Source organism: Oncorhynchus masou, chromosome 25 (assembly GCF_036934945.1).
Source record: "Oncorhynchus masou masou isolate Uvic2021 chromosome 25, UVic_Omas_1.1, whole genome shotgun sequence".
Taxonomy (NCBI): Eukaryota; Metazoa; Chordata; class Actinopteri; order Salmoniformes; family Salmonidae; genus Oncorhynchus; species Oncorhynchus masou.
Window position 1 is genome coordinate 35,310,352 of NC_088236.1, and position 26,514 is coordinate 35,336,865.

The 26,514-nt window shown below is 43.2% G+C and overlaps 1 protein-coding gene across 3 annotated transcripts; it reads left to right on the plus strand.

The window, feature by feature from the left end:
* Positions 1 to 1,432: 1,432 nt before the first annotated feature.
* LOC135514188 (lysine-specific demethylase 2B-like) lies at positions 1,433 to 24,815 on the plus strand. 3 transcript variants are annotated; one of them, XM_064937474.1, is made up of 10 exons: positions 1,433 to 2,251; positions 18,071 to 18,295; positions 18,781 to 18,924; positions 19,740 to 19,826; positions 20,248 to 20,535; positions 20,725 to 21,524; positions 21,676 to 21,839; positions 21,975 to 22,136; positions 22,390 to 22,608; positions 22,867 to 24,815. In XM_064937474.1, the coding sequence occupies exons 1-10, from the start codon at positions 2,198 to 2,200 to the stop codon at positions 23,046 to 23,048; spliced, it is 2,325 nt and encodes a 774-aa protein (XP_064793546.1). In that variant the 5' UTR covers positions 1,433 to 2,197; the 3' UTR covers positions 23,049 to 24,815. The 3 variants fall into 3 exon arrangements, with proteins under 3 accessions (XP_064793546.1, XP_064793544.1, XP_064793545.1); XM_064937472.1 differs by having other exon boundaries at positions 1,434 to 2,251; positions 20,248 to 20,547; XM_064937473.1 differs by having other exon boundaries at positions 1,434 to 2,251; positions 20,257 to 20,547.
* Positions 24,816 to 26,514: the final 1,699 nt, after the last annotated feature.

Consider the following 26,514-nt stretch of genomic DNA (forward strand, 5'->3'; position numbering starts at 1 on the left):
GCATGTTTGAATAGCCCTCGTCAACTTCGTCTAAATAATGCAAACAATGTGTTAAATACAATGGGATGATTATATTTGATTGTCCATCCATAGTCTATAGAATTGCATAAATGTATAACATATATTTTCACTTCTTGCATTTCAGCCATAGAAGATTGACAAGATTCTAGTACCAGAATTCTATCTGCAACAGTTCGATGCATCTGTGACTTTGGACGTGTTGTAAACTGTCTCAATGTGCTATTGGCTTGGCCGTGTTCATTAGTGCACTTATTATTAATGTTTTATCCAATTACTGGATTTGATAGGAAACATGCTATTGAGCAGCCATCTTTGACTCCCACCTTGTGGAGGCCATATCCTATATTATGACAAATCAATGAAGCCTGAGAATGAAGGATTAGAAATAATTTTGTAAGGACTGCTTTTTTTCCCAAATACTTTAATGTGTTTAACTCATCTTTATTGGTCTTCCTTTTTAAGCTATTTGGTGTGCACATTTATACTAGTGCAATGTGTTCTTCATTTTATATTGCTTTGATTGTATGTGTTCTCACACTCCTCTCTCCCCTCACACAAGTGCTGCTGCTGCTGGCTTTGAGAGTATCTGCACAGTTAAAATGATTCTAATTGGTTTTGGTGACAGGTTTATGCACTGACCAAGTACTCAAGAAAAGGTGAGTGAGGACACAATCATGTACTATGTCCCTGGTGTCAGAGAAGACAAGGCTCAATTAGGCATGCAGAACAATCTTATTGTATCTGTTATTGCCTGTTGTTGGGGGCAGTCTGCAGCCTGTCAAACTCAGTGTTGAACTAAATGTCCTGGCAAAGCTCCTAGAAACAGAAAGTAGATGAAGTCCCTTGTGACCAGAAAAGGAAAACAGCATATACTGCCTCATTTTCAAGAGTTTCACATAGACTTATTCAAAGAGTGTGACTGATGGCTATGGCAGTAAATGTGTCATTTCAGTGTCCTATGACAATAAATGTTTCTCAACAAACAGATGAGAAAATCAAAGGCTTTGTGAGTCTTTCTCACCTAAACAAACACTTCAGAGGTTTGTAGAATCGTTTTCCAGTATAATGCGCATTGCGCAATATTCCATTTCATTTGTTCATATGCACAGATGCAAGAAATGAATTGATCAACAACAAAATATGGTATGGACATTATTAGAACAGACTTACAGTATAATGATGATGACACACTTTTGTGAAATTGGTAATACTTTTGCAGCAGTTCATTTAATTAATCCAAAGAAAGTACTCAATGTCCTACATCAGTACTTACTGGAACACCAAGAAATCACGAGATAGAGGAGCAAATGGCCTATCCGTAGACACTAAGAAAGAGCAATCAAACCCAGAGCAGCTGATGGCTTCCTATATCTGTCACCAAGTAAAATACATCCTCAATCATTATGAAAAATATTGTCTTAGAACATACAACCGCCCTCATCCTTCCCGACGACCCAGATGTCTTACCCTTGCCCCTGTCTTCTCTAATGACCCTCCGTCTGTGCTATTCCTGACCATTCCCTCCCTACCCCCAGTTCCACCACCATTTCTGACTCTGGGCGCCGGACAGTAGACAATGGACCTGATAGGACAGCTCAGAGCTTCTGCTCTTTTCTGTCCATAAGAAACAATTGGATTGGTGGAAGATGCAGGGCAGGCCAGGAGCAAGGAAGGAGGGTGTGGTCAAGCAAGGCATCCCCCGAGGCTAGATGCCCTAAGGTTTTTAGCAGAAAGGGCGTAGATTAGTTTCGACTTTTTTTTCTTCCCCGAGATGAGTTTGTGGTGTTTACTTTAAAAATAAAATAGAAATAAAAAATAAGAGCTAAAACAATTCATACAAATTATAGCTCACAACTGTGAAGGGGGAGAGGGGTGGGGGCGCGAAGGAGTGCATTCACATGTATCTACACATTTAACCGAATGCCATCTGTCTCTCCATTGGCTTGGCCTGTTCCCCCTGACCTTCCCAACGCATATGCATGAGGCTTCCTGCCGCCTTGTGTGTGCCTATGCAGCTGCCTGTTCCTGTGTGTGAAGAGAGGGAGAGGGGGGCGACTGAGAGAGAGAGAGAGAGAGAGAGAGCGGTGAATAGAGAACAGAACAGCAGCCGGGCTGGAAGCTTCAGCCATGTCAGTTTTCTCTAAAACGCTGGACAGACGATGAGAAGAGAGGAACTATGGCCTTGTCACTGAGTGCAGATGAAGAGGATTATGAATCAGAATCTGAACAGGTTAGACAACAGAACATTGACACTGAACACATTGGGTTTCTAATCGGCATGCTGTTGTTTTTCTTCAAGAGGGGCTTTGCTTTAGATCTGTAATCGTGAGTAGAACGTATTTTCTCTCCCCCCACCGTCCTCTTTTCTCTCGATCTTTGCTCACTTGCAATCATGAGCAGGAATAGGGTAGTAATTTGATCAGGGGAATGGAGGGAAAAGGGAAACATTTTGTTTCGGTAACTCATCCACTGGGCAAGAGCTAGCTTAGCTATTTCACAGGTTTTAGACATACGCCTTCTCCTGTCCCTGGCTCTTGTATCCACGACTTGTGTCAGACAGACCCAAGAAAGAAAGGAATGAGCTACCCACCAAAGTAGTTATTTGATCTCCATACTTGATTTTCTTATGTGATCCAGTATCCTCAGAGCTCAGTTTTTGTGTTTTAAATTAAACCTGAAGAGGACACAGTGAATATACATGGTCTCTCTGACTACTAGATGTTTTTGTCACACACTGACCTGTCAGATTGTGTTCTTGGTCAAGCTACTGTGATTATGGAAAATGATGGGCCATTGTGACTGGTATTTTTGTGTGAACAGTGAGGGTGTGGGAGAGGTAGTGTAGGAGGCAGCATGGCTGTACATGTGGGGCCTTTCACTTCACTTAACCTCAGGCTTGGTTTGTTACTTAAACTAAAGTAAATCGATTACATTACCTCAGCCCATGCCAGCTGTAGCTCCATTATGTCACATTCAGGTTTAGCTCGCTTTACACACATACATATTTCTTCCATGTCTCAACTATCTGGATCACTAAGAAAATACCTCATATCCTGTGAATTGTTCTCACATAACATGATTTTCTTGACCCTCATTGCTCATATAACTAAGGCCTCACCATGTTCTGTGGCTTTTTAAGAGGGGGTTTGGGAGAGGGAACAATGAGCTGTCAGTGTTTACCCTCTTAATTTAGCAGAGGCGCACCGCACATAAACAAAATATATATATAAATAAAAAATATTCACACCCCTTCACATTTTCAGCATTTTGTTACATTACAGCCTTATTATAAAATGTATTAAATTGTTTTTTTTTTCCTCAACAATCTACACACAATACCCTATAATTACATAGCAAAAACAGGTTTTTAGAAATGTTAGCAAATTTATAAAATGGAAATATTATTTACATAAGTATTCAAATCATTTACTTAGTACTTTGTTGAAGCACTTTTGGCAGCGATTACAACCTAGTCTTCTTCGGTATGACACTACAAGCTTGGCACGCCTGTATTTGTGGAGTTTCTCCCATTCTTCTCTGCAGATCCTCTCAAGCTCTTGTCAGGTTGGATGGGAGGTGTTGCTGCACAGCGAATTTCAGGTGTCTCCTGAGATGTTAGATTGGGTTCAAGTCCGGGCTCTGGCTGGGCCACTGAAGGACATTCAGAGACTTGTCCCGAAGCCACTCCTGCGTTGACTTGGCTGTGTGCTTAGGGTTGTTGTCCTTTTGGAAGGTGAACCTTTGCCCCAGTCTGAGGTCCTGAGCGCTCTGGAGCAGGTTTTCATCAAGGATCTCTGTACTTTGGTCCATTCATCTTTCCCTCGATCCTGACTAGTCTCCCAGTTCCTGCCGCTGAAAATCATCCCCACAGCATGATGCTGCCACCACCATTGTTCACCGTAGGGATGGTATTGGCCAGGTGATGAGTGGTGTCTGGTTTCCTCCAGATGTGACGCTTAGCATTCAGGCCAAATCGTTCAATCTTGGTTTCATCAGACCAGAGAATCTTGTTTCTCATGGTCTGAGAGTCTTCCAAGCGGGCTGTCATGTGCCTTTTACTGAGGAGTGGCTTCCATCTGGCCGCTCTACCATAAAGGCCTGATTGATGGAGTGCTGCAGAGATGGTTATCCCATCTCCACAGAGGAGCTCTGTCAGAGTGACCATCAGGTTCTTGGTCACCTCCCAGACCAAGGCCCGCCCTTCTCCCCTGATTGCTCAGTTTGGCTGGGTGGCCAGCTCGAGAAAGAGTTTTGGTGGTTCCAACTTCATCCATTTAAGAACGATTGAGGCCATCGTGTACTTATGGACCTTCAGTGCTGCAGAAATATTTTTGTACCTTTCCCCAGATCTGTGCCTTGACACAAACCTGTCTCTGGAGCTCTATGGACAATTCCTTCGACCTCATGCCTGTTGTTTCTGACATGCACTAATAACCATGGGACCTTTTTATATAGACCGGTGTGGGTCTTTCCAAATCATGTCCAATCAATTGAATTTACCACAGGTGGACTCTAATCAAGTTGTAGAAACATGTCAAGGATGATCAATGGCAACAGGATACACCTGAGCTGAATTTCTAGTCTTATAGCAAAGGGTCTGAATACTTGTGTAAAAAGGTATTTGCATTTTTTATTTTTTTATACATTTGCTAAAATGTCTAAACCTGTTTTCACTTTGTTATTATGGGGTAGATTGAGGAAAACAACATGTACTTTAGAATAAGGCTGTAGCGTAACAAAATGTGGAAAAAGTGAAGTTCTGAATACTTTGCACATGCAAATACCGTGCATTTGTAATCTTTGAGAATTAGAAATCACAAAAATAAAAGCTTAACAGTCAGGGAGAATAGAAATGTCTAAAAACAAATGTAGGAGTATTTCTGGCATGACTGGATTACTGACAGGGCAAGCAGGGTACATGCCCAGGGGCCCCAATTGGGTTCTCCATTGGTTTTGTTATGTTTGAGCACAAGAACACAGAAATAGCCATGCCCAAATATGTAGAATTGCAGGAATTAGATTTCAAAAGGCAGATTTCTTTAACTCCAAGGAAAATGTATGGAGAAAAAAACAGCAATTACTTTTCTCTCTGCCGCCAATTCCGTAACCGATTTACCCCTTTTTTACAGAAAAACGGTTAGCTCTTACAGCACTACTTGACCGCTCTTGCCTGTTTGGCTACTTTTCGTTGTAGGTTACCCCGCAAGCAGAAAATACACGCTAGACCAGTGGGATCCAGGACCTTATGGATGAAGATGTAGGATTGTTTCACTGAGTACTGATTCAAACACAACCCAGCTTCAAACTCCTTGCTCTCTCAGCTTCAATTAAAAGACAAATGGTGGTTTCCTGGGGGGCTATGAGTTAGGAAGCACAATACATTAAAGAGAAATGTAAAGAGAATTTAACTTCATATTCATCATCTCCAGCACCACGCCAACATAAACATATGTGATGCAGTAAAAACGATAAGCGGAAGATAAGTATTTCCAATGACATCAACCAATTAGTAGGCAATGCCTACTTAGAATGGGTTAAAAGCACATGATGCCCACCGACATCAATGGAAACATTTCTCTTCCTCCATCTTTTTTTAACACAAACAGAAACGCACCCTTTTCACATTGTTGATTCTGGGGTGGTGCTGAAGATGATGATGATGAATATGAAGTAGAACAATTGTGACATTTCCCTTTAAACACCCACTCGCACAGTCATTGTTCATGAAGGAGATGATTTCAATCTTATTCTTTTGGCACAGTTGTAGAGATGTCATAGACCCCCCTTTTGTGTGGTGTGGCGTCCTGGGGTCCACTGGAGCTAGGCAGATGGTGAACCATGTGACTTCCTACCCTAGCACTGATATCCACAGTGAAACTATGAGTCAGAGGGCCTTACTAAGACCAGGCCCCCATCTAAGCCTAGTCTTTGAGGGCCTCAACAAACTTACCTAACATTCGTAGCACATTAGTCAGACAAGTTACAGTAAGTGCTGATCGGTTGTTTTGTTTCTGTTCCTTGTCTGGAACTATTAAAGCTCGAGACTCTGTAGACAAACACATTAGTCTTCATATTTTTGACTAGATTCTGTAATATTTCATACCAGCGAGAGACCACTTTGGTTAAAAATACTATAAAAAGGTCTTAAAGGCCAAATGCAATAAAATAATTGTTATTTTGTTTCTTGAATTAGTGGTCAAAAGGAAACAAAAATAGCTTCTTAGCCAAGAGCAATTTCTCAAGCAAGAATTTTGCTATGACTGTCTAGCATTGGTCTGAGTGAGGGGACTAATTGGATGAGCCTAACAAGAGGGATCTGTAACCTGAAAACTAGCTAATATTGGCAGAGAGGAATTAAACTCTTTTTAATTAAACCTTCAGTCTAAGCCAGTGGGGGGGGGTCGGTCAACTAAGCTTTATGGAATTGTTGTTAGAAGGTTGTACCAATGATAATTTAGCTATTTGTTTTATAATTTTAATTCTCCATGGTGAAAAATATTTTGAATTATTATGATGAATATTATTTTGGAAAGTATTCCGACTCGTTTACTTTTTCCACATTTTGTTACATTAGACTTATTCAAAAATTGATTTAACAAAGATCCCTCAATCTACACACAATACCCCATAAAGCGAGAACACGTTTTCAGACATTTTTGCAAATGTATTAAAGATAAATAAGTATTCAGACCCTTTGCTATGAGACTCAACATTGATCTCAGGTGCATCCTGTTTCCATTGATTATCCTTCAGAGTCCATCTGATTTGGAAAGACACACCTGTCTAGTTGGTACAACAGTTGTTAGTGCATGTCAGAGCAAAAACCAAGCCATGAGGTCGAAGGAATTGCCCGTAGAGCTCAGAGACAGGATTGTGTCGAGGCACAGATCTGAGAAAGGGTACCAAAAAATGTCTGCAGCATCGAAGGTCCCCAAGAACACCGTGACCTCCATCATTCTTAAATGGAAGAAGTTTGGAACTACCAAGACTCTTCCTAGAGCTGGCCATCCGCCCAAACTGAGGAATCAGGGGAGAAGGGCAACACCCACCCGTAGCACGTGCTCCAGCAGGTATAACCGCCTGTCCTTCCAGTTCTCTGCTGCCAATGACTGGAACGAATTGCAAAAATCAGAGACTTCTATCTCCCGCTCTAACTTTAAGCATCAGCAATCAGAGCAGCTTACCGATCACTGTACCTGTACACAGCCAATCTGTGAATAGCACACCCAACTACCTCATCCCCATATTATTACTTACTGGGGTGCAAGAGGGTATCTCTACTTGCACATCCATCACTCCAGTATTAATGCTAAATTGTAATTATTTTGCCTCTTTATTGCTTACCTCCCTAGTCTTCTACATTTGCACACACTGTACATAGAAAATAAATCTATTTTTCTTTTCTATTGTGTTATTGACAGTACGTTTGTTTTATGTATAGCTCTGTGTTGTTTTTGTCGCACTGCTTTGCTTTATCCTGGCCAGGTCGCAGTTGTAAATGAGAACTTGTTCTCAACTGGCCACCTGGTTAAATAAAGGTGAAGTAAAAAAAGGGCCTTGGTCAGGGTGGTGACCAGGAACCCGATGGTCACTCTGACAGAGCTTTAGAGTTCCTCTTTGGAGATGGGAGAACCTTCCAGAAAGACAACAATCTCTGCAGCACTCCACCAATCAGGCCTTTATGGAAGTGTCCAGACGGAAGCCACAATATCATTAAAAGGCACATGACAGTCCGCTTGGTGTTTGCCAAAAGGCACCTAAAAGACTCTCAGACCATGAGAAACCAGATTCTCTGGTCTGATGAAACCAACATTGAACTATTTGGCCTGAATGCCAAGCGTCACGTCAAGAGGAAACCAGGCACCGCTCATCACCTGGCCAATACCATCCCTACGGTAAAGCATGGTGGTGGCAGCATCAAGCTGGGGGATGTTTTTCAGCTGCAGGGACTGGAAGTCTAGTCAGGATCGAGGGAAAGATGAACGGACCAAAGTACAGAGAGATCCTTGATGAAAACCTGCTCCAGAGCGCTCAGGACCTCAGACTGGGGTGAAGGTTCAGCTTGCAACAGGACAATGACCCTAAGCACACAGCCAAGACAACGCAGAAGTGACTTCGGGACAAGTCTCTGAATGTCCTTGAGTGGCCCAGCCGGAGCCTGGACTTGAACCCAGTCAAACATCTCAGGAGAGACCTGAAAATTGCTCTGCACCGCCGCTCCCCATCCAACAATGACACATTATGTAAATGTGAGATTTCAGTTTTTTTGTTGTTCTTTTTACATTTGCAAAAATTTCTAAAATCCTGTTTTTGCGTTGTCATTATGCAGTATTGTGTGTAGATTTGATGATTGGGGGGGGGGGGCAGTTTAATCCATTTTAGAATAAAATGTGTAAAAAGTCAAGGGGTCTGAATACTTGTCGAATGCACTGTATTAGCCTATATAAACACATTGAAGAACAGTCTCAAAAGGAAGATTATTCTGAAGTGTCTCTCCTACATCAAAGAGATATATGAAAGACCAGAAAGCATTTGTTGCAACACTACCGACATGTTCATGAGCGTCTCATCTTTCCATAAGACTTTGTGGGCCAAGCCGTTCAGACGCTACAAATCAAATCAAAGTTTACTTGTCACATGCGCTGAATACAACAGGTATAGATCTTACAGGGAAATGCTTACTTACAGGCTCTAACCAATAGTGCAAAAAAAGGTATTAGGTGAACAATGTGTAAGTAAAGTTATAAAAACGACAGTTAAAAGATGGGGAAAAACAATAGCGAGGCTATAAAAGTAGCGAGGCTACATACAGACACCGCTTTGTCCGGCTGATTGTGGTAGCATGTACAGTCGTGGCCAAAACTTTTGAGAATGTCACAAATATTAATTTTAACAAAGTCTGCTGCCTCAGTTTGTATGATGGCAATTTGCATATACTCCAGAATGTTATGAAGAGTGATCAGATGAATTGCAATTAATTGCAAAGTCCCTCTTTGCCATGCAAATGAACTGAATCCCCCAAAAAACATTTCCACTGCATTTCAGCCCTGCCACAAAAGGACCAGCTGACATCATGTCAGTGATTCTCTCAACACAGGTGTGAGTGTTGACGAGGACAAGGCTGGAGAATACTCTGTCATGCTGATTGAGTTCGAATAACAGATTGGAAGCTTCAAAAGGAGGGTGGTGCTTGGAATGATTGTTCTTCCTCTGTAAACCATGGTTACCTGCAAGGAAACGTGTGCCGTCATTGTTGCTTTGCACAAAAAGGGGCTTCACAGGCAAGGATATTGCTGCCAGTAAGATTGCACCTAAATCAACCATTTATCGGATCATCAAGAACTTCAAGTAGAGCTGTTCAATTGTTGTGAAGAAGGCTTCAGGGTGCACAAGAAGGTCCAGCAAGCGCCAGGACCGTCTCCTAAAGTTGAGAGACGGTCCTGGCGCCAGTACAGAGCTTGCTCAGGAATGGCAGCAGGCATGTGTGAGTGCATCTGCATGCACAATGAGGCGCAAACTTTTGGAGGATGGCCTGGTGTCAAGAAGGGCAGCAAAGAAGCCACTTCTCTCCAGGAAAAACATCAGGGACAGACTGATATTCTGCAAAAGGTATCGGGATTGGACTGCTGAGGACTGGGGTAAAGTAATTTTCTCTGAATCCCCTTTCCGATTGTTTGGAGCATCCGGAAAAAAGTTTGTCCGGAGAAGACAAGGTGAGCGCTACCATCAGTCCTGTGTCATGCCAACAGTAAAGCATCCTGAGACCATTCATGTGTGGGGTTGCTTCTCAGCCAAGGGAGTGGGCTCACTCACAATTTTGCCTAAGAACACAGCCATGAATAAAGAATGGTAGCAACACATCCTCCGAGAGGAACTTCTCCCAACCATCCAGGAACAGTTTGGTGACGAACAATGCCTTTTCCAGCATGATGGAGCACCTTGCCATAAGGCAAAATTAATAACTAAGTGGCTTGGGGAACAAAACATTGATATTTTGGGTCCATGGCCAGGAAACTCCCCAGACCTTAATCCCAATCCCATTTTTTAAAAATATTTTTTACTTAATTAGGCAAGTCAGTTAAGAACCAATTCTTATTTTCAATGACAGCCTAGGAACAGTGGGTTAACTGCCTGTTCAGGGGCAGAATGACAGATTTGTGCCTTGTCAACTCAGGGGTTTGAACTTGCAAACTTCCAGTTACTAGTCCAATGCTCTAACCACTAGGCTACCCTGCCGCCCCAGTGATGCCAACAGTGTGGCCCAGATGTTACTTGACAGCATGCCAGGGCGGATTGCAGAGGTCTTGAAAAAGAAGGGTCAACACTGCAAATATTAACTCTTTGTATGAACTTCATGTAATTGTCAATAAAAGCCTTTGACACTTATGAAATGCTTGTAATTATACTTCAGTATTCCATAGTAACATCTGAGGGGGGGGGGGCATACAATGCAAATAGTCCTCGCAAATAGTCCTCGTAACCATTTGATTACCTGTTCAGGACTCTTATGGCTTGGGGGTAAAAACTGCACAGTTGGTTGAGGGACAGGTTGTTATTCTGGCACCACCCGGCCAGTTCCTCCCTCTAGTCTGTTTCGTCATTGTCGGTGATCAGGCCTACCACTGTTGTGTCGTCTGCAAACTTAATGATGGTGTTGGAGTTGTTCCTGACCATGCAGTCGTGGGTGAACAGGGAGTACAGGAGGGGACTGAGCACGCACCCCTGGGGGGCTCCAGTGTTGAGGATCAGCGTGGCAGATGTGTGGCTACCTACCCTCACCACCTGGGGACGGCCCGTCAGGAAGTCCAGGATCCAGTTGCAGAGGGAGGTGTTTAGTCCCAGGGTCCTTAGCTAAGTGATGAGCTGTAGTCAATGAATAGCATTCTCACGTAGGTGTTCCTTATGTCCTGGTTTGGAGAGGGTGTGGAGTGCAATAGATTGCATCATCTTTGGATCTGTTTGGGCGGTATGCAAATTGGAGTGAGTCTAGGGTCGCTGGGATAATGGTATTGATATGAGCCATTACCAGCCTGTCAAAGCACTTCATGGCTACGGATGTGAATGCTATGGGTCTGTAGTATTTTAGGCAGGTTGCCTTTGTGTTCTTGGGCACAGGTGGTCTGCTTGAAACATGCTGGTATTAGACTCAATCAGGGACATGTTGAAAATGTCAATGAAGACACCTGCCAGTTGGTCAGCACATGCCCTGGAGCACACGTCCTGGTAATCCGTCTGGACCCGCAGCCTTGTGTATGATGACCTGTTTTAAAGGTCTTACTCACCTCGGCTACGGAGAGAGTGATCACAGTCGTCCGGAATAGCTGATGCTCTCCTGCATGCCTCAGTGTTGCTTGTCTTGAAGCTAGCATAGAAGTGATTTTGGTCGTCTGGTAGGCTCGTGTCACTGGGCAGCTCGTGGCTGTGTAGTCTGTAATAGTTTGCAAGCCCTGCCACATAAGACGAGTGTCGGAGCCGGTGTATTATGATTCAATCTTAGCCCTGTATTGACGTTTTGCCTGTTTGATGGTTCGTCGCTGGTGCCGTGTCTTTGGCATCATTAAACTGAAGACTATTTTTTTTTAAATTCAAATAAATTCTCTGTAATTATTATTACGTGATTAAACTAACTTAATCATGTAAATGTAATTAACTAGGAAGTCGGGGCACCAAGGGAAATATTCAGACTACAAAGATATAATGTTCCTAATATAACTTTCAGATATTTTAATATCTGATCAATTGGTCTTCTAATTAATGAATTATTCTTTACCTCACGTTAGTCTCATTCGATACGTCGTAAATTGTTGGTCATCCTGCACGAACCCAGTCTTCACTATGAATGCTCCATACTTCAATTGTCTCTGTTTAATAAATAAATGATTAACTAAATAATCACAGAAATGCATGTACAAACAGAGTGGATATGGTTACAAGGAAATGATAGGGGATGTGCCCTAGTGGGCTAAACTGGTATGGCGGCTCGGTAGAAAAAAGGGAAGTTGGTGTAGACTGAGAAAGGCGGGAATTACGCAAATTAATCACTACACACTTGATAATTCTAACAATTGAAATGCTAATACTTTGCACATGAACGTTCACTCATTTGGGAATAATTGCAATCAATATATATATTTACGTTTACTGTGTCATCGTGATCTCTGTTGGAAAGTTTGTTTCTGTTGGAGAGTTGGTCCGCCCTCTCTCTCTCTGCTGTGGTTAGAATGGATAGTTCAGAGTAACATTCAGCAATGTTGTTATAGAATAGATGTTTCGGCGGTTGTCGGCCTTCGCATTCACGGGTACATAATTTCTAGCTGCAGACTAGTAGTTTGTATCGAAGAGTAGCTCTTATTCTGTCGGATCGATCGTCTCTGAGTTTAACCACGTGGTATGGTTAAAAGATTCAACAATCTACTCAAACCTTAACTCCCTCTGTGATGAGGTACTGGTCTGAAACCTTAGCCCTCTCGTGGTAATTGAGGTAAGCTGGTCTGAAGGGAATTCCTCCCGGTGGGGGTTATATTCGTAACAGTAGAAAGGGGCTGTCCCATGACGCCAGATCAATGTCTGTGCTCATGGGGCGGGCCAATGATTTTGTTAAACTCCAAAGGAAATTGGAGTTTCCTTCATTAAACAGTTTAAAATCACATTACATAATTTCACAAATAGTTTCATCTTTACTTATTAATTTTATACAACAATCAGATGCAAGCCTCACAACTGAGACTCTTGTATAAACAGAGTTATGGTAATGTGGCTGTATTGTCTCTTATGAGTTTCATAAAATTGTACAAAACGAACCAGTTCGTAGCTGGCTACTTCACCAACCGTTTATACATTCTCCAGAACATGAATATTGTTCAGTTCTCAAGTTCTGTGATGTGGAAGAAGTTCCTTTGTTCTCTCTATGAAAACTCACTCTCTCTTAAACTCTGGCCATGAGGAGAGAACTCCTCAAGGAATTTATGACCTGCCTAACAGAGCCTGTTGGTAGGGGGTGGTACTTGTTATCCCCAAAGAGGGCAACGTCATGACACAGGGCATAGCAGAATTTCTTGTAAGCTTCCGGGTTACAGTCCAGCACCTTGAAAGTGGCAGCTCTACCCTTTTAGCTCAGTGCACATGTTGCCTGTAATCCATGGATTCTGGTTGGGGTATGTATGTACAGCCACTGTGGGGACCACGTCCTCGATGCACTTATTGATAAAGTCAGTGACTGATGTGGTGTACTCCTCAATGCCATCGGAATAGCAAAACAGTCCTGTAGTTTAGCATCTGCTTCATCTGACCACTTTTTTTATAGACCGAGTCACTGGTGCTTCCTACTTTAATTCTTTCTTGTAAGCAGGAATCAGGAGGATAGAGTTGTGGTCGGATTTACCAAATGGAGGGAGAGCTTTGTATGCATCTCTGTGTGTGGAGTACAGGTGATCTAGAATGTTTTCCTCTGGTTGCACATTTCAACATGTTGATAGAAATTTGGTAGAACTTATTTAAGTTTCCCTGCATTAAAGTTTCCGGGCACTAGGAGCGCCGCCTCTGGGTGAGTGGTTTCCTGTTTGCTTATTTCCTTATACAGCTGGCTGAGTAAGGTCCAGCATCTCTCTGTGGTGGTAAATAAACAGCCGCAAAAAGTATAGCTGAAAACTCTCTAGGCAAATAGTGTGGCTTTCAATTCATCACAATATACTTTACTTCAGGCGAGCAAAATCTAGAGACTTCCTTAGATTTCGTGCACCAGCTGTGGTTTACAAATATGCACAGACCGCCCCCCTCCGTCTTACCGGAGTGTGCTCTTCTATCATGCCGGTGCAGCGTATATCCCGCAAGCTGAATATCCATGTCGTCATTCAGCTACGATTCCGTAAAACATTGGATATTACAATTTTTGCTGTCCCGTTGGTAGGATATTCTTAATTTTACCATGTCTAATTTATTGTCCAATGATTTCACGTTGGCGAGTAATATTGACGGTAACGGCAGCTATCCCACTCGCCTTCTGCGGGTCCTCACGAGGCACTACAGACACTCGAGCTCTGTTACCTTTTCAACGCAGATGCTGAAGTGAGACATCTGCAGATGCGATGGACTGAGACGCACCGAATGCAAAAAAACAGATATTTATCTTAAATTGATGGATTTTTATTGGGCTTTTTTATTTTTATGATAATTATGTATACCGCCTGGTGATGTTGCCAGGCAGGCCAAGACTCCCATCAAAACAGACAAATTTCAGGTGGTCTTTTCAAACAGCTCTTACACTAAAATGGCAATATAATAATTTTCACAGTATTAATCCAACCTCATAGTGTGGGTCTACACTGAACAAAAATATAAACGCAACATGTAAAGTGTTGGTCCCATGTTTTCATGAGCTGACATAAAAGATTGCAGAAATTTTCCAGAAACACAAAAAGCTTGTTTCTCTCAAATGTTGTGCACACATTTGTTTACATCCCTGTTAGTGAGCATTTCTCCTTTGCCAAGATAATCCATCCATCTAACAGGTGTGGCATCTCAAGAAGCTAATTAAACAACATGATCATTACACAGGTGCACCTTATGCTGGGGACAATAAAAGGCCACTCTAAAATGAACGTTGTCTCAAAGTTTGAGGGACTGTGAAATTGGCATGCTAACTGGAGGAATGTCCACCAGAGCTGTTGCCAGATAATTTAATGTTCCTTTCTCTAGCATAAGCTGCCTCCAACTTCGTTTTAGAGAATTTGGGTATGAGTCCGACAGGCCACATGTATGGAATTGTGTGGGCGAGCAGTTTGCTGTTGTCAACAGTGCCCCATGGTGGGGTTATGGTATGGGCAGGCATAAGCTACGGACAATGAACACAATTGCATCTTATCAATGGCAATTTGAATGCAAAGAGATACTGTGACGAGGTCCTGAGGCCCTTTAAATATATATATATATATATATTTTTTTTAAAGGTGTCTGTGACCAACTGATGCATATCTGTATTCCCAGTCATGTGAAATGCATAAATTAGGGCCTAATGAATTTATCTCAATTATTTGTTTTCTTTGTGAACTGTAATTCAGTAAAATCGTTGAAATTGTTACATGGTGCGTTTTTTTTTTGTGTGTACAGTTGAAGTCAGAAGTTTACATACACCACTCAGTTTTCACAATTCCTGACATTTAATCCTAGTAAAAATGTCCTGTCTTAGGTCAGTTAGGATCACCACTTTATTTAAAGAATGTGAAATGTCAGAATAATAGTAGAGTGATTTTATTTCAGCTTTTATTTCTTTCATCACATTCCCAGTGGTTCAGAACTTTTACATGCACTCAATTAGAATTTGGTAGCATTGCCTTTTAAATTGTTTAACTTGGGTCAAATAAGTTTGGGGAATGTTGGCCCATTCCTCCTGACAGAGCTGGTGTAACTGAGTCAGGTTTGTAGGCCTCCTTGCTCGCACACACTTTTTCAGTTCTGCCCATATATTTTCTATAGGATTGAGGTCAGGGCTTTGTAGACCATACTCACCCACTTGTTAGGTAAGTATCATTTTGTTTGTTTTAACCAAGACAAACTCATGCCCCTTTGGTAGAACAGAATTGTGTAGAACGTTGTTTATTTACATCAAACACAAAAGACTTTGTCAAGCATTTTGTCATGCTGACGCTGTTGCACACAACGCTTGAATATTTGGAGTAAGAGAGTATCAGATACTTTACTCAAGGACTCTGTCAGGGTGAAGATGAGGGTGTCCCAGGGGAAAAGAGGTCATGCAGCACACATGGGATTCTAGTGGGCCTACACGTTGATCCTGTCTGTCTATTAGTGCCTTTTTGATGTTAAGGATCTGTTGTGTTGGATACCATTTTGTAGAGTTCTGCTCAAAGGTCTCTCAAAATGATCTGTTTTTGGAAGTTCAACAGTTCAAGACAATGCCAGGAATATGTTGCAATCGCACTTGAATGTTGTGCAATGCTGATAGTCATATTGTTTTTCTGATGTCTTCACACACACTGATTGGTCAATCATATTTATTCTGAAAAGCATTGTCGTCTGTGTTTCCCAATCCCTGTTAGATGTTGCGTTGTCAACAACGGTATATGTTTGAGAATCTCAGTTTGGATCTGGAAATATGCTTGAGGATGGCCAAAGATGAAATGTCATCAAAAACAACTCTCTCCAAACCTGAAGAAAAGCTTCCTGATAGAAAATGTTCTTGTGGCATGTCTCCCGTCCCCGGTGAAATGTTATTTTGGTATTCATGAAGGAACACTTTGTTCTCAATGACTCTGTTGTAGTGTTCTCTCTCTCTGTCTCTCTCAGTCTCACTCTCACTCAAGCCCTCAGCAAGAATTCCATCTGCTTTTATAAAACTGAGGTTTTTGTCCTTATTAGCCAGGATAGTCCAGGAGGATGATTATGTAAGGGCTGTGACGTGTGTATCTCAGTGTTTAGTTCAGGGGTGGAAGGTTTTCACTGTTGTGGATTCATTCTTAATTGAGGAGCATTGTTAGGTGGTAAGATGTTTTTGGTGAACCTGTGTGTTGTTGCTGTCTTGTGATTCATGTTTATTTTCATTGATGGACTTACTGGCTAATACATTACATTACAGTGGCAGATGTGCTTGGGCCATAAGTACACAAGCATGCAGTGTTGACATGCTTACTTAAGCCTAACATGAGTGTGCTAGCCTTCTGATTTTGCAGTGCTTGATAATAGATTGTGGTTGTTTTGGATTTCTGCAGTCAACTGGGGCGGCAGGGTAGCCTAGTGGTTAGAGCGTTCTGTTGTTCTGCCCTTGAACAGGCAGTTAACCCACTGTTCCTAGGCCGTCATTGAAAATAAGAATTTGTTCTTAACTGACTTGCCTAGTTAAATAAAGGTCAAATAAACGGTCCTCACACCCCTCCCTGTGCCTTGAAGTTCTTGTTACTGAGCTTGTGCTATTTCATTATTTGTGTTCTCTAATTGAAAAGCATTGATTATGTCATTAAGAGTCATGTTCTGTATATTCAACAGAATATATTTCCTCCAAACCTCTAGATGAAAACTGATCTGGTGTCTATTTATTTTAAAGCTGTCATATTTTGACACCATGCAATTCGTACCTTTAAAAAAAAAAAAAAAAATGTGTGTGTGTGTTTATTTTGTGTAGGTTGTTTAAACGTTGTCTAGGCCTTTTATAGATGAGCTGTGCGGGTCACTGATGTCCTTTGCGGGAGATAGTAGGCAGGTCACCATGCTTGACTGGGACTGCGGGCTCTTTGTGACAACCAGCAGATTCTACTTGAGGTGTACATCTATTCGGTTTAGTTTCCCTTCAGGGATCACTATAGGTCCATCTCCACCACTCCCGATGCTATAGCCTGCCAGGGAAGGAGAATGGTCCTTTCTTAGGATCTACCTGCTATTTTACTCATCGATCCCACAACAAAGTGTTTTTAGTGCCAGTAAGAACAGCCACCAGGGGAATGAATAACCCCATTTACAACACATTCATCTCTTAACTTTTTCCCCAGCATATCTCCCATGACCTCAAGTTGTGTACCTTACTGCTGCAAGAGGAGTCATGAAAATGATTTATTTCAAAATAATCCTAATCCCCTCCCATTAAAGTTAAAGTACATTATGTCTCTGCTAGTTCCCACCTCCTCTCATTATTCTATTCAAAAGGAAAAGATGGGGGACTGTGTTTCCAAGGAAACGCTCGCCTCTGCAGCACAAAAATGCTTCTCAGTAATTGCATAGAGAATCTCTCATTTGGATGTTTTTATTTTTCTGGTGGCTCTAGGCTTGGGTGAAGAGCATTGGCATTGGGAGAATATTTTTTGTTGGGGGGGGGGGACAAACGCTGATATGCAGATTTGGCATTGTCATCTAGAAACGTTTGTGGCTCACAGCCGGTGGCCTCTGCACTACTGTCTCACTAGCTTTGTAAATGTCAGAATTAGACCATACAGTACTAGATGCTTTGTGTTCACTAATGAAGTCGATGGTATTTACTGTCTTGGGTGACGGTGTCCATTTTAAATTGCCCACCTCAACTTGAATTGTATCATTTTTCTCTCTGCAGCAGCATGCAGCCAACCGGCCAAAGCCCAAGATGGGGACGTCAGCAGCGGTCAAGCTGCCGTCGAATCGCAGTGCGTCTGGCGCCAGACGCAGGAGAACACGCTGCCGAAAGTGTGAGGCGTGCCTCCGAACCGAGTGTGGAGACTGTCACTTCTGTAAAGACATGAAGAAGTTTGGAGGACCAGGGCGCATGAAGCAGTCCTGTATCATGAGGCAGTGCATTGCAGTGAGTAAAGCCAAAGAAACCACACAGGCTTTTCATCATTCATACTATTTAGCAGAGAGTTCAGTTCGCCAATATTGTCTTATTCAATGATGCAGTGCTGTGCCACATGCAGAGACTGTGCATTTGACATACAAACCATAATGAGAGGTTCAGGGTTTAAAACCAGGGTCAGCGTAAAAGAACCGACCAGAAGTACAATGATACAGAGCGAGACAACAGAAAGTGAGTGCTAACATTTTTTTAATTTGGCACAGTAGGACTCATTCATGTGTCAATGGTCTCTAGATTCTGTCCAATCGGTGGACATTTGTCTACGGCTTGGCGTCGTCACCAATGTCTGTTAATGATTCTCCTAAAACAGGAAACACAGAATGACCAGTTGCAACTTATGAACACCATTTCCGAATTGTATTGCACACTGGCATAGTAGACCCAATGTGTCTGAATCAATGCGTTTCACGGAATGTTGTGTTGGTCCCTTGCAGCCTGTCCTGCCCCACACGGCTGTGTGTGTTGTGTGTGGAGAAGCAGGTAAGGAGGACTCCCTGGAGGAAGAGGAGGACAAGTTCAACATCATGCTCATGGAGTGCTCCATCTGCAGTGAGATTGTTCACCCCAACTGCTTAAAGGTGAGCTAGGATGAGCATGTCAAGTCATGACTGGATACGAGGCCAAGCCCCCACTTGATGAGTTTGATGACTCATCATTTGTGTGTGTGAGAGATTCGCCTGAATGGTTTTTATATGCTTTGTGACTCATTTGAGGGTAATACTGTATCCTGGAATGTTTGCTGCTGTACCAGTGGTAGGTGATTCACTGCGTTTGACTTTCAGACAGTTTTACAAGGCAGCTTGAGGCGTTGGTGTGGTGGGGACTTCCTGTTGTTGTTTGACACGGACTGAACCAGCTCATCAATTTCCTTCCTCCAGATTGACTTACAGAAGGCTAATATAGTGTCTGGGAAGGAGAAGTGTCCAGCTGAAATCACATGGCATAAGAATAGAACTTTGCAGTGTTGTTGACATTGCCGGGTCGAGCCGGATGCAAATAAAATGCAAAGTGACTCATGCACCATTCTGCCAAACCATAGCATGATCTTGCTCAAACCTGTTCAAATGAAGGGAAGTTGTGACTGCCTTTGGTATTCCATGCACATAATACTCTTAAGGTGATAGGTAAAGTATTGCTGAAGAATATACATTTTTCATTTTGATAATAGGAATTTGTGTGACGGTCTTTATATCAGATGCTAGAGGTTGTCGGTTGTCCAGAGATTCTCACTTTGATTGTCTGAGGGGGAAAAGGACGTGTTTTTCACCGCCTCACGTTAAGTGGACCCAGCTTTCAGTTCCCGCTTTCTCTCTGAGGTGAAAACATTGTACTTTATTCTTGACTCCCTGTCTGCCCTTCTTGTCAACTAGCTCTTTTACTTCATGGCTTTCAGGTTAAAGATGCCTCTGGCGTGGTGAATGATGAACTTCCCAACTGTTGGGAATGTCCCAAATGCAACTACGCTGGCAAAACAGGAAAAGTGAGTACCTGTATGAATTCATAATTTATCCTCAAGTATGTGCAGAAATATACAATGTACATGTTACTGGGTATATTACTGATTTCAGTTGCCATAACATATTTTGTAGTCTGGTGTTGGATTTGCATTGACTTAATAAACAGGGCTGTGATCTTTGGAAAACATTCCCCAAAGAGTTACATTCTTTCAAGTGTGATGCATTTCATAATGCATTTACTTTGTGGTTTTTACTTCCTGTTCGTTTACTTACAGTGCTACTTACCAATGCCCTTTCTGTTACAGGGGAAACCAACACCTAATTCTCTAGAAGTGGTAGTCACAGTTGATCTCGTTTAACTCTTGTGAAACAGTAGCTCAGTTTGTTGACAACGTTGTGATAAGCAAAAGGTATAAAGTTGTCTCCTTTTTTCCCCACCTTTTGGTCTGCAAGCAAAAAAGGGGACCAGGGTTCAAGTACGCGTCCAACCTCCCTGGCTCTCTGCTGAGGGAGCAGAAGGTGGTCAAGGAGGAGGGCGAGTCCACCTCTACGTCTACAGTCAAGAGGAAGCCTGAGAGGGATGAGACTCCCAGACACAGACCTGAGGAATGGGAGCCCCTTCACAGACAACCCCCTGTCCTGTCCCCTAGCACCCTGCCTCGGCCCAGACCTGAGGACAAACTGAGGAAGAAGAGGAAGCTCTTCGACGATGACTATGAAGAGGACTTTGATGTGAGGAAGAAGGTAGAGATACTCCAATTTTATCATGTGGTTTGTGTTTGTTAGTATAACGTTACACTCTCACTATGGGTGGCAATTTTCATGCTATGCCAAGCAACTCCTTTTGTTTAAAGTCTGGATGCTATGTGCTCTGGTATACATAGTTGCACATACTCTCTAACTAAACCTTCCTATCTCCAGGGAAAGTCAGATGGACATCTGTTCCTTAATCAGATCAAGACTGAAGAGGAGGAGGTAAATGAAGAGGAGAAGGCCTCTCTGTACCGGCGAGGCCTGGAGAGGAGAGGGCGTTTAGGAGATACCGAGGAGGAGGCAGAGTACGAGGATGACGAGGACACAAAGACAAGCCTGCCCAGGCCTCCTCTCAAAATTCCTGTTCTAGATAGTGACCAGTCTCACTGCAGCTCTCCATGGGCTGGCCCCAGTAGTGAGGGGGGCAGTGAACCCCAGGAGAAGGGCCCACGTCCCAAAGCGTGCCGCAAACGCCGATTACCAAACAAAGAACTGAGTAAAGAACTGAGCAAAGCACTGAACCAGGAGATCCAGAAGACCGAGGACTGCCTTGCCAATGAGAACCGCCAGCCCCTGAAGGTGGAGCCAGAGAGTGAGAATGAAGAGCCAAAGAGGAGCTTCCGCAATGGCAGTGACCTAGGAGGGGAGCGGCCACACCTCTGGACCAAGGAAATTAACTGCACTCCCTGGGAGCTGCGCCACTTCTACCCCGGCCAAATCACCCCTCTGGGCTTCAACAGGAGCTCCCCTGGCACCCGGCCCCTGCCCCCACGCTCCCCACCCAAGTGTGTCCAAATGGAGCGCCACGTCATCCGGCCGCCCCCCATCAGCCCCCCGCCGGATAGATTGCCCCTGGTGGACGGGAAAACCCACGCGGTGCAGCGAGAGGTCTGGGTGAAGATCTTCGGACATATCACACACAAGGAGCTGTGTGTCTGCATGCGTGTCTGCAAGACATGGAACCGATGGTGAGAGCTCCATTCTACTCAAACTGTGTTACTTCACATCGCGGGCCTTTTAAAAACATAAACACTTGGTATATTTGAATCTAGGTATCTAAAACCTTCACCTGTCCATTACAAATAGTGAGTGTGTGTCTCCATTGTCTATCTCTGACAGGTGTTGTGATAAAAGACTGTGGACCATAATCGATCTGAACCGCTGTAAATCTATCACTCCCCTTATGCTGAGTGGCATCATCCGCAGACAGCCCCTCTCACTGGACCTCAGCTGGACCAACATCTCCAAGAAGCAACTAAGCTGGCTTATAAACCGCTTACCAGGTATGTACCATGGCCATGTCACACTGATCTATGAGAGAGAAATATGGTTTGGGTCGAGATTAGAGACTGTCCATCCCTCTGTGTCTCTATTTCGGCGTTGCAACTCATCTGACACTACTCCGCTCTGTCCTGCAGGTTTGCGGGTGTTGCTGCTCTCCGGGTGCTCGTGGGTGGCTGTGTCTGCCCTCTGCACCTCAAGCTGCCCTCTGCTGCGCACCTTGGATGTGCAGTGGGTGGAGGGGCTCAAAGATGCCCAGATGAGGGACCTGCTCTCGCCTCCGACCGACAACAGACCAGGTAACCACCGGCAACCGGAGGGGGGAGTTGTGTGAAATTGACGCGGCTACGTTATAACCACCCCCTGGTGGTTATCCTGGGTGTGACAGGACTGTGAAGCTCCTCTTTTTAAAACCCATTAGGAAGAAAATGTGAGGGGATCTTTAGATAGTTCACATGTGTTTATTTAAAGGACCAAAATGAAGGCCATTACTCGCCATGTTTGACTGCGAGACAGGAAATTACTCCTTTTATTCCTCCTCTCCACCCTCAGGCCAGTTGGACAACCGTTGTAAGCTGAGGAACGTTATGGACTTGCGTCTGGCCGGGCTGGACATCACAGACGCCTCTCTGCGTCTGATTATCAGACATATGCCGGTACTTTCACAACTGGACCTGAGCTACTGCAACCACATCAACGACCAGTCGGTCAACCTGCTGACGGCCGCAGGGACCACAACCAGGGACTCCCTCACAGAGATCAACCTGTCAGGTAGGAAACCTCAGCCAGTCAGTATGAACAATAGGGGCAACCGCACAGAGGCTGTTTTCAAGTTACTCTGCTATTTCACTTTTTATCATGTCTGTTAATATTAGAGGTTATAGAAGAGGTATTTATTCTTAAACTGTTATCTCGATTTTATATTAAGAGTTTAACTATCGTCTTTGTTGCATTTTAGCGTACATAATATTCAATCCGGCTCTGTACACGTTTCCTTATGCCTGGCTCTGTTTTTGTCTCCGCCTCCAGTTTGTAATAGGGTGACAGACCATTCCCTTACCTTCTTCAAGCGCTGTGGAAGCATCTGTCACATTGACCTACGCTACTGCAAACAGGTGACCAAGACGGCCTGTGAACAGTTCATAGCTGAGATGTCTGTAAGTGTACAGTTTGGCCTCAAAGAGGACAAATTACTGCAGAAACTCGGCTAGTTCATTGAGGCACACTGACACAGGCCAAGATGTACACAACATAAGAACTACATTTTGCACTAAATGGAGCAAGACAAGGTTTCCCCCATCAAGCCTGAACTGGTTGGTTTTGTATGTTTATTTCCTCTTCATTGGAGAATATACCGTGTTAGATTTCTGAACGAACAATGTCACATGAGTTGAGGAGAGAAGCAGAGGTGTGTAAATGGACTGGGCAGATGTTTTTGCATCGATCTTTCTGGATGTTGTAGAATCCTTGTGCTGAAAGGGGAAGACATAAAGCTACTGGACAGAAGGAGATGGTGAAGGAAAACAGCGTGCATGAGTGTTTCTTTTTGTGTTTGTACATTCTTTTTATTTTTTTTAAGGTTTGTTATATTGAATTTGTTGGGGATTTGTTTCTACTGTTTAGGTTTGTTTTATACAACAATTCATGCATTGGGCAAAACATTTTTAAGTTTCAGTGAAGTTTATGTATGCAGTACCAGATACACTCCAGATTTCAACCTATGAACAGACCTCCGATGCATGTCATAGAACTGAATATTGACCTACAGATCCTTTATATCAGTTTGCCTTGACACCGATGGTAATATATATTTTTGGATCCTGTGATGCTCTGAAGTTGACATTACAGTTTAACGGTAGTTACTGACTTGGACTGGATTTACTTTGCATAAAACATGAAAATAAAACCATGATAAAATACACGTTATAAAAGTCTAAAGCTGCAATATGTAACTTTTGGGGTGACCTGACCAATTTCACATAGAAATGTGCGTTATAGACCTGTCATTGAAAGCAAGTCCAAGAAGCGGTAGAGTTCAGTTGTTTCTATGCTTCCCCTTGCTTTCGGTTTTGTACACCAGCCTTAAACAGCTGAAAATACAATATTTTTGGTTATGGAAAATATATTTCACAGTAGTTTAGATGGTATTCTACACTATACTTGCTTATTTTGCCACAAACTAAAATTTGGGTGAACTATTAAAATTTTTGCAACCAGGAAATGCCGTGCGATTTCTGCATCTTTAAATAAATGTTGCTCAAGTAGTTTAATTAATACAGCTTGAAATGAATCAGTCAACCAATATGAAGAGTTAGTCAAATGTATTTTTAAATCTCAACCTTTTGAAATTTGTATGAAACAGGAAAATGCAATCTCGTGTTACACATGTTTTAGCAAGAGCCCATCATTTTTTATTTTGCCTTTATTTAACTAGGCAAGTCAGTTAAGAACAAATTCTTATTTTCAATGACAGCCATGTACTGTTTACCAAAGCCTCATAGGGTGCCTGTTCAGGGGCAGAATGACAGATTTGTACCTCGTCAGCACAGGAGTTTGAACTTGCAACCTCCCGGTTACTAGTCCAACACTCTAACCACTAGGCTACCCTGCCGCCACATAATGTGAGTGTGTAAAGTAATTGAATCATTTTTCACCCATAAATACAATAAGTGGCTTCCAGACTTGGTGTGCAGTACGTTTCTTTGAAAGAGCATTTGCTCATCCAATCATTAATTCCAAGATTGACAGATCTTGTCATTATTTTACATTTTCTTTATTTATATTTGAGTAATCATCCATAATCATATCTGTGGTTTTGTGCAAATAATATAATTGTCATTATTTATGTGTTGTGATTGTGGCGTACAATGTCAAGTGAATGCTGTTGGCCACACAGATGCACATGATGTAGTTTTATATTTGGAAATCTAAAACCAAGTGCTATGATTGTCATTAAAAGTATATTTCTCTGTATAAAATCTGACTTCTCATACTATGACATTTTTTACCCTCAGTTGTGACCTTTTTGATAGGGCAGAATATTTCCGAAATGCCAGGGTCACTGGTGATCTCGGGTGGCTTCGCTTTCAATGAGCAGGAAATAACATTGGCATGTGAGCATATTTTTGGAACCCCCTCACCCAACTCTGAGATCATGTATCAACCATGCTTGTATCTTTCCATTCAGCATTTGTCACATGGAAGCTGCTCTCTGCAGCTGTCTTCTCGTAGACAACGGCATAATCTAGCACTCTAAACACAAGTTCACCCGACAGGATTGCATTCATTTTCCTGAAGCAATTTCCCATTTATCAAATTGTTAATTGCATTTGTCAAAGGCCTGCCAAGACAAAGTGGTCTGGGCATCACAACATACCAGACAAGTAGACAAAGTCAAACTAATGTAATTCATCTTTAATTACCAAAATAAAAGGTTAAACATTCCCAAATACAAAGACCAGACCTTGCACAATTTGTTTAGCATACCCTTCCAAAGGGAAGTTGACTGTGTACAGTGCTTGGTATTTTAAGAGCAGGAAACCTCTCCACCCAGTCTCAGTGCCTATGTCCAAAATGGAACCCTATCCTCAGCCTATATAGTGCACTACTGTTCAAAGCCCCATAGGGCATGGGGTGCCATATACTGTTCACCAAAGCCCCATAGGGCATGGGGTGCCATGTACTGTTCACCAAAGCCCCATAGGGCATGGGGTGCCATGTACTGTTCTAAGCCCCATAGGGCATGGGGTGCCATGTACTGTTCAAAGCCCCATAGGGCATGGGGCGCCATGTACTGTTCTAAGCCCCATAGGGCATGGGGTGCCATGTACTGTTCTAAGCCCCATAGGGCATGGGGTGCCATGTACTGTTCACCAAAGCCCCATAGGGCATGGGGTGCCATATACTGTTCAAAGCCCCATAGGGCATGGGGTGCCATGTACTGTTCAAAGCCCCATAGGGCATGGGGTGCCATGTACTGTTCAAAGCCCATAGGGCATGGGGTGCCATGTACTGTTCAAAGCCCCATAGGGCATGGGGTGCCATGTACTGTTCAAAGCCCCATAGGGCATGGGGTGCCATGTACTGTTCTAAGCCCCATAGGGCATGGGGTGCCATGTACTGTTCTAAGCCCCATAGGGCATGGGGTGCCATGTACTGTTCACCAAAGCCCCATAGGGCATGGGGTGCCATATACTGTTCAAAGCCCCATAGGGCATGGGGTGCCATGTACTGTTCAAAGCCCCATAGGGCATGGGGTGCCATGTACTGTTCACCAAAGCCCCATAGGGCATGGGTTGCCATGTACTGTTCTAAGCCCCATAGGGCATGGGTTGCCATGTACTGTTCACCAAAGCCCCATAGGGCATGGGGTGCCATATACTGTTCACCAAAGCCCCATAGGGCATGGGGTGCCATATACTGTTCAAAGCCCCATAGGGCATGGGGTGCCATGTACTGTTCAAAGCCCATAGGGCATGGGGTGCCATGTACTGTTCAAAGCCCATAGGGCATGGGGTGCCATGTACTGTTCAAAGCCCCATAGGGCATGGGGTGCCATGTACTGTTCAAAGCCCCATAGGGCATGGGGTGCCATGTACTGTTCAAAGCCCCATAGGGCATGGGGTGCCATGTACTGTTCACCAAAGCCCCATAGGGCATGGGTTGCCATGTACTGTT

Excerpts from the sequence above, each read along its gene's own strand:
- LOC135514188 (XM_064937472.1), top strand. The coding sequence starts at position 2,198 with ATGGCCTTGTCACTGAGTGCAGATGAAGAGGATTATGAATCAGAATCT. Across the intron at positions 21,840-21,974 it reads GCTTATAAACCGCTTACCAG|GTTTGCGGGTGTTGCTGCTC; the intron begins GTATGTACCATG and ends TCTGTCCTGCAG. Across the intron at positions 22,137-22,389 it reads TCCGACCGACAACAGACCAG|GCCAGTTGGACAACCGTTGT; the intron begins GTAACCACCGGC and ends CTCCACCCTCAG.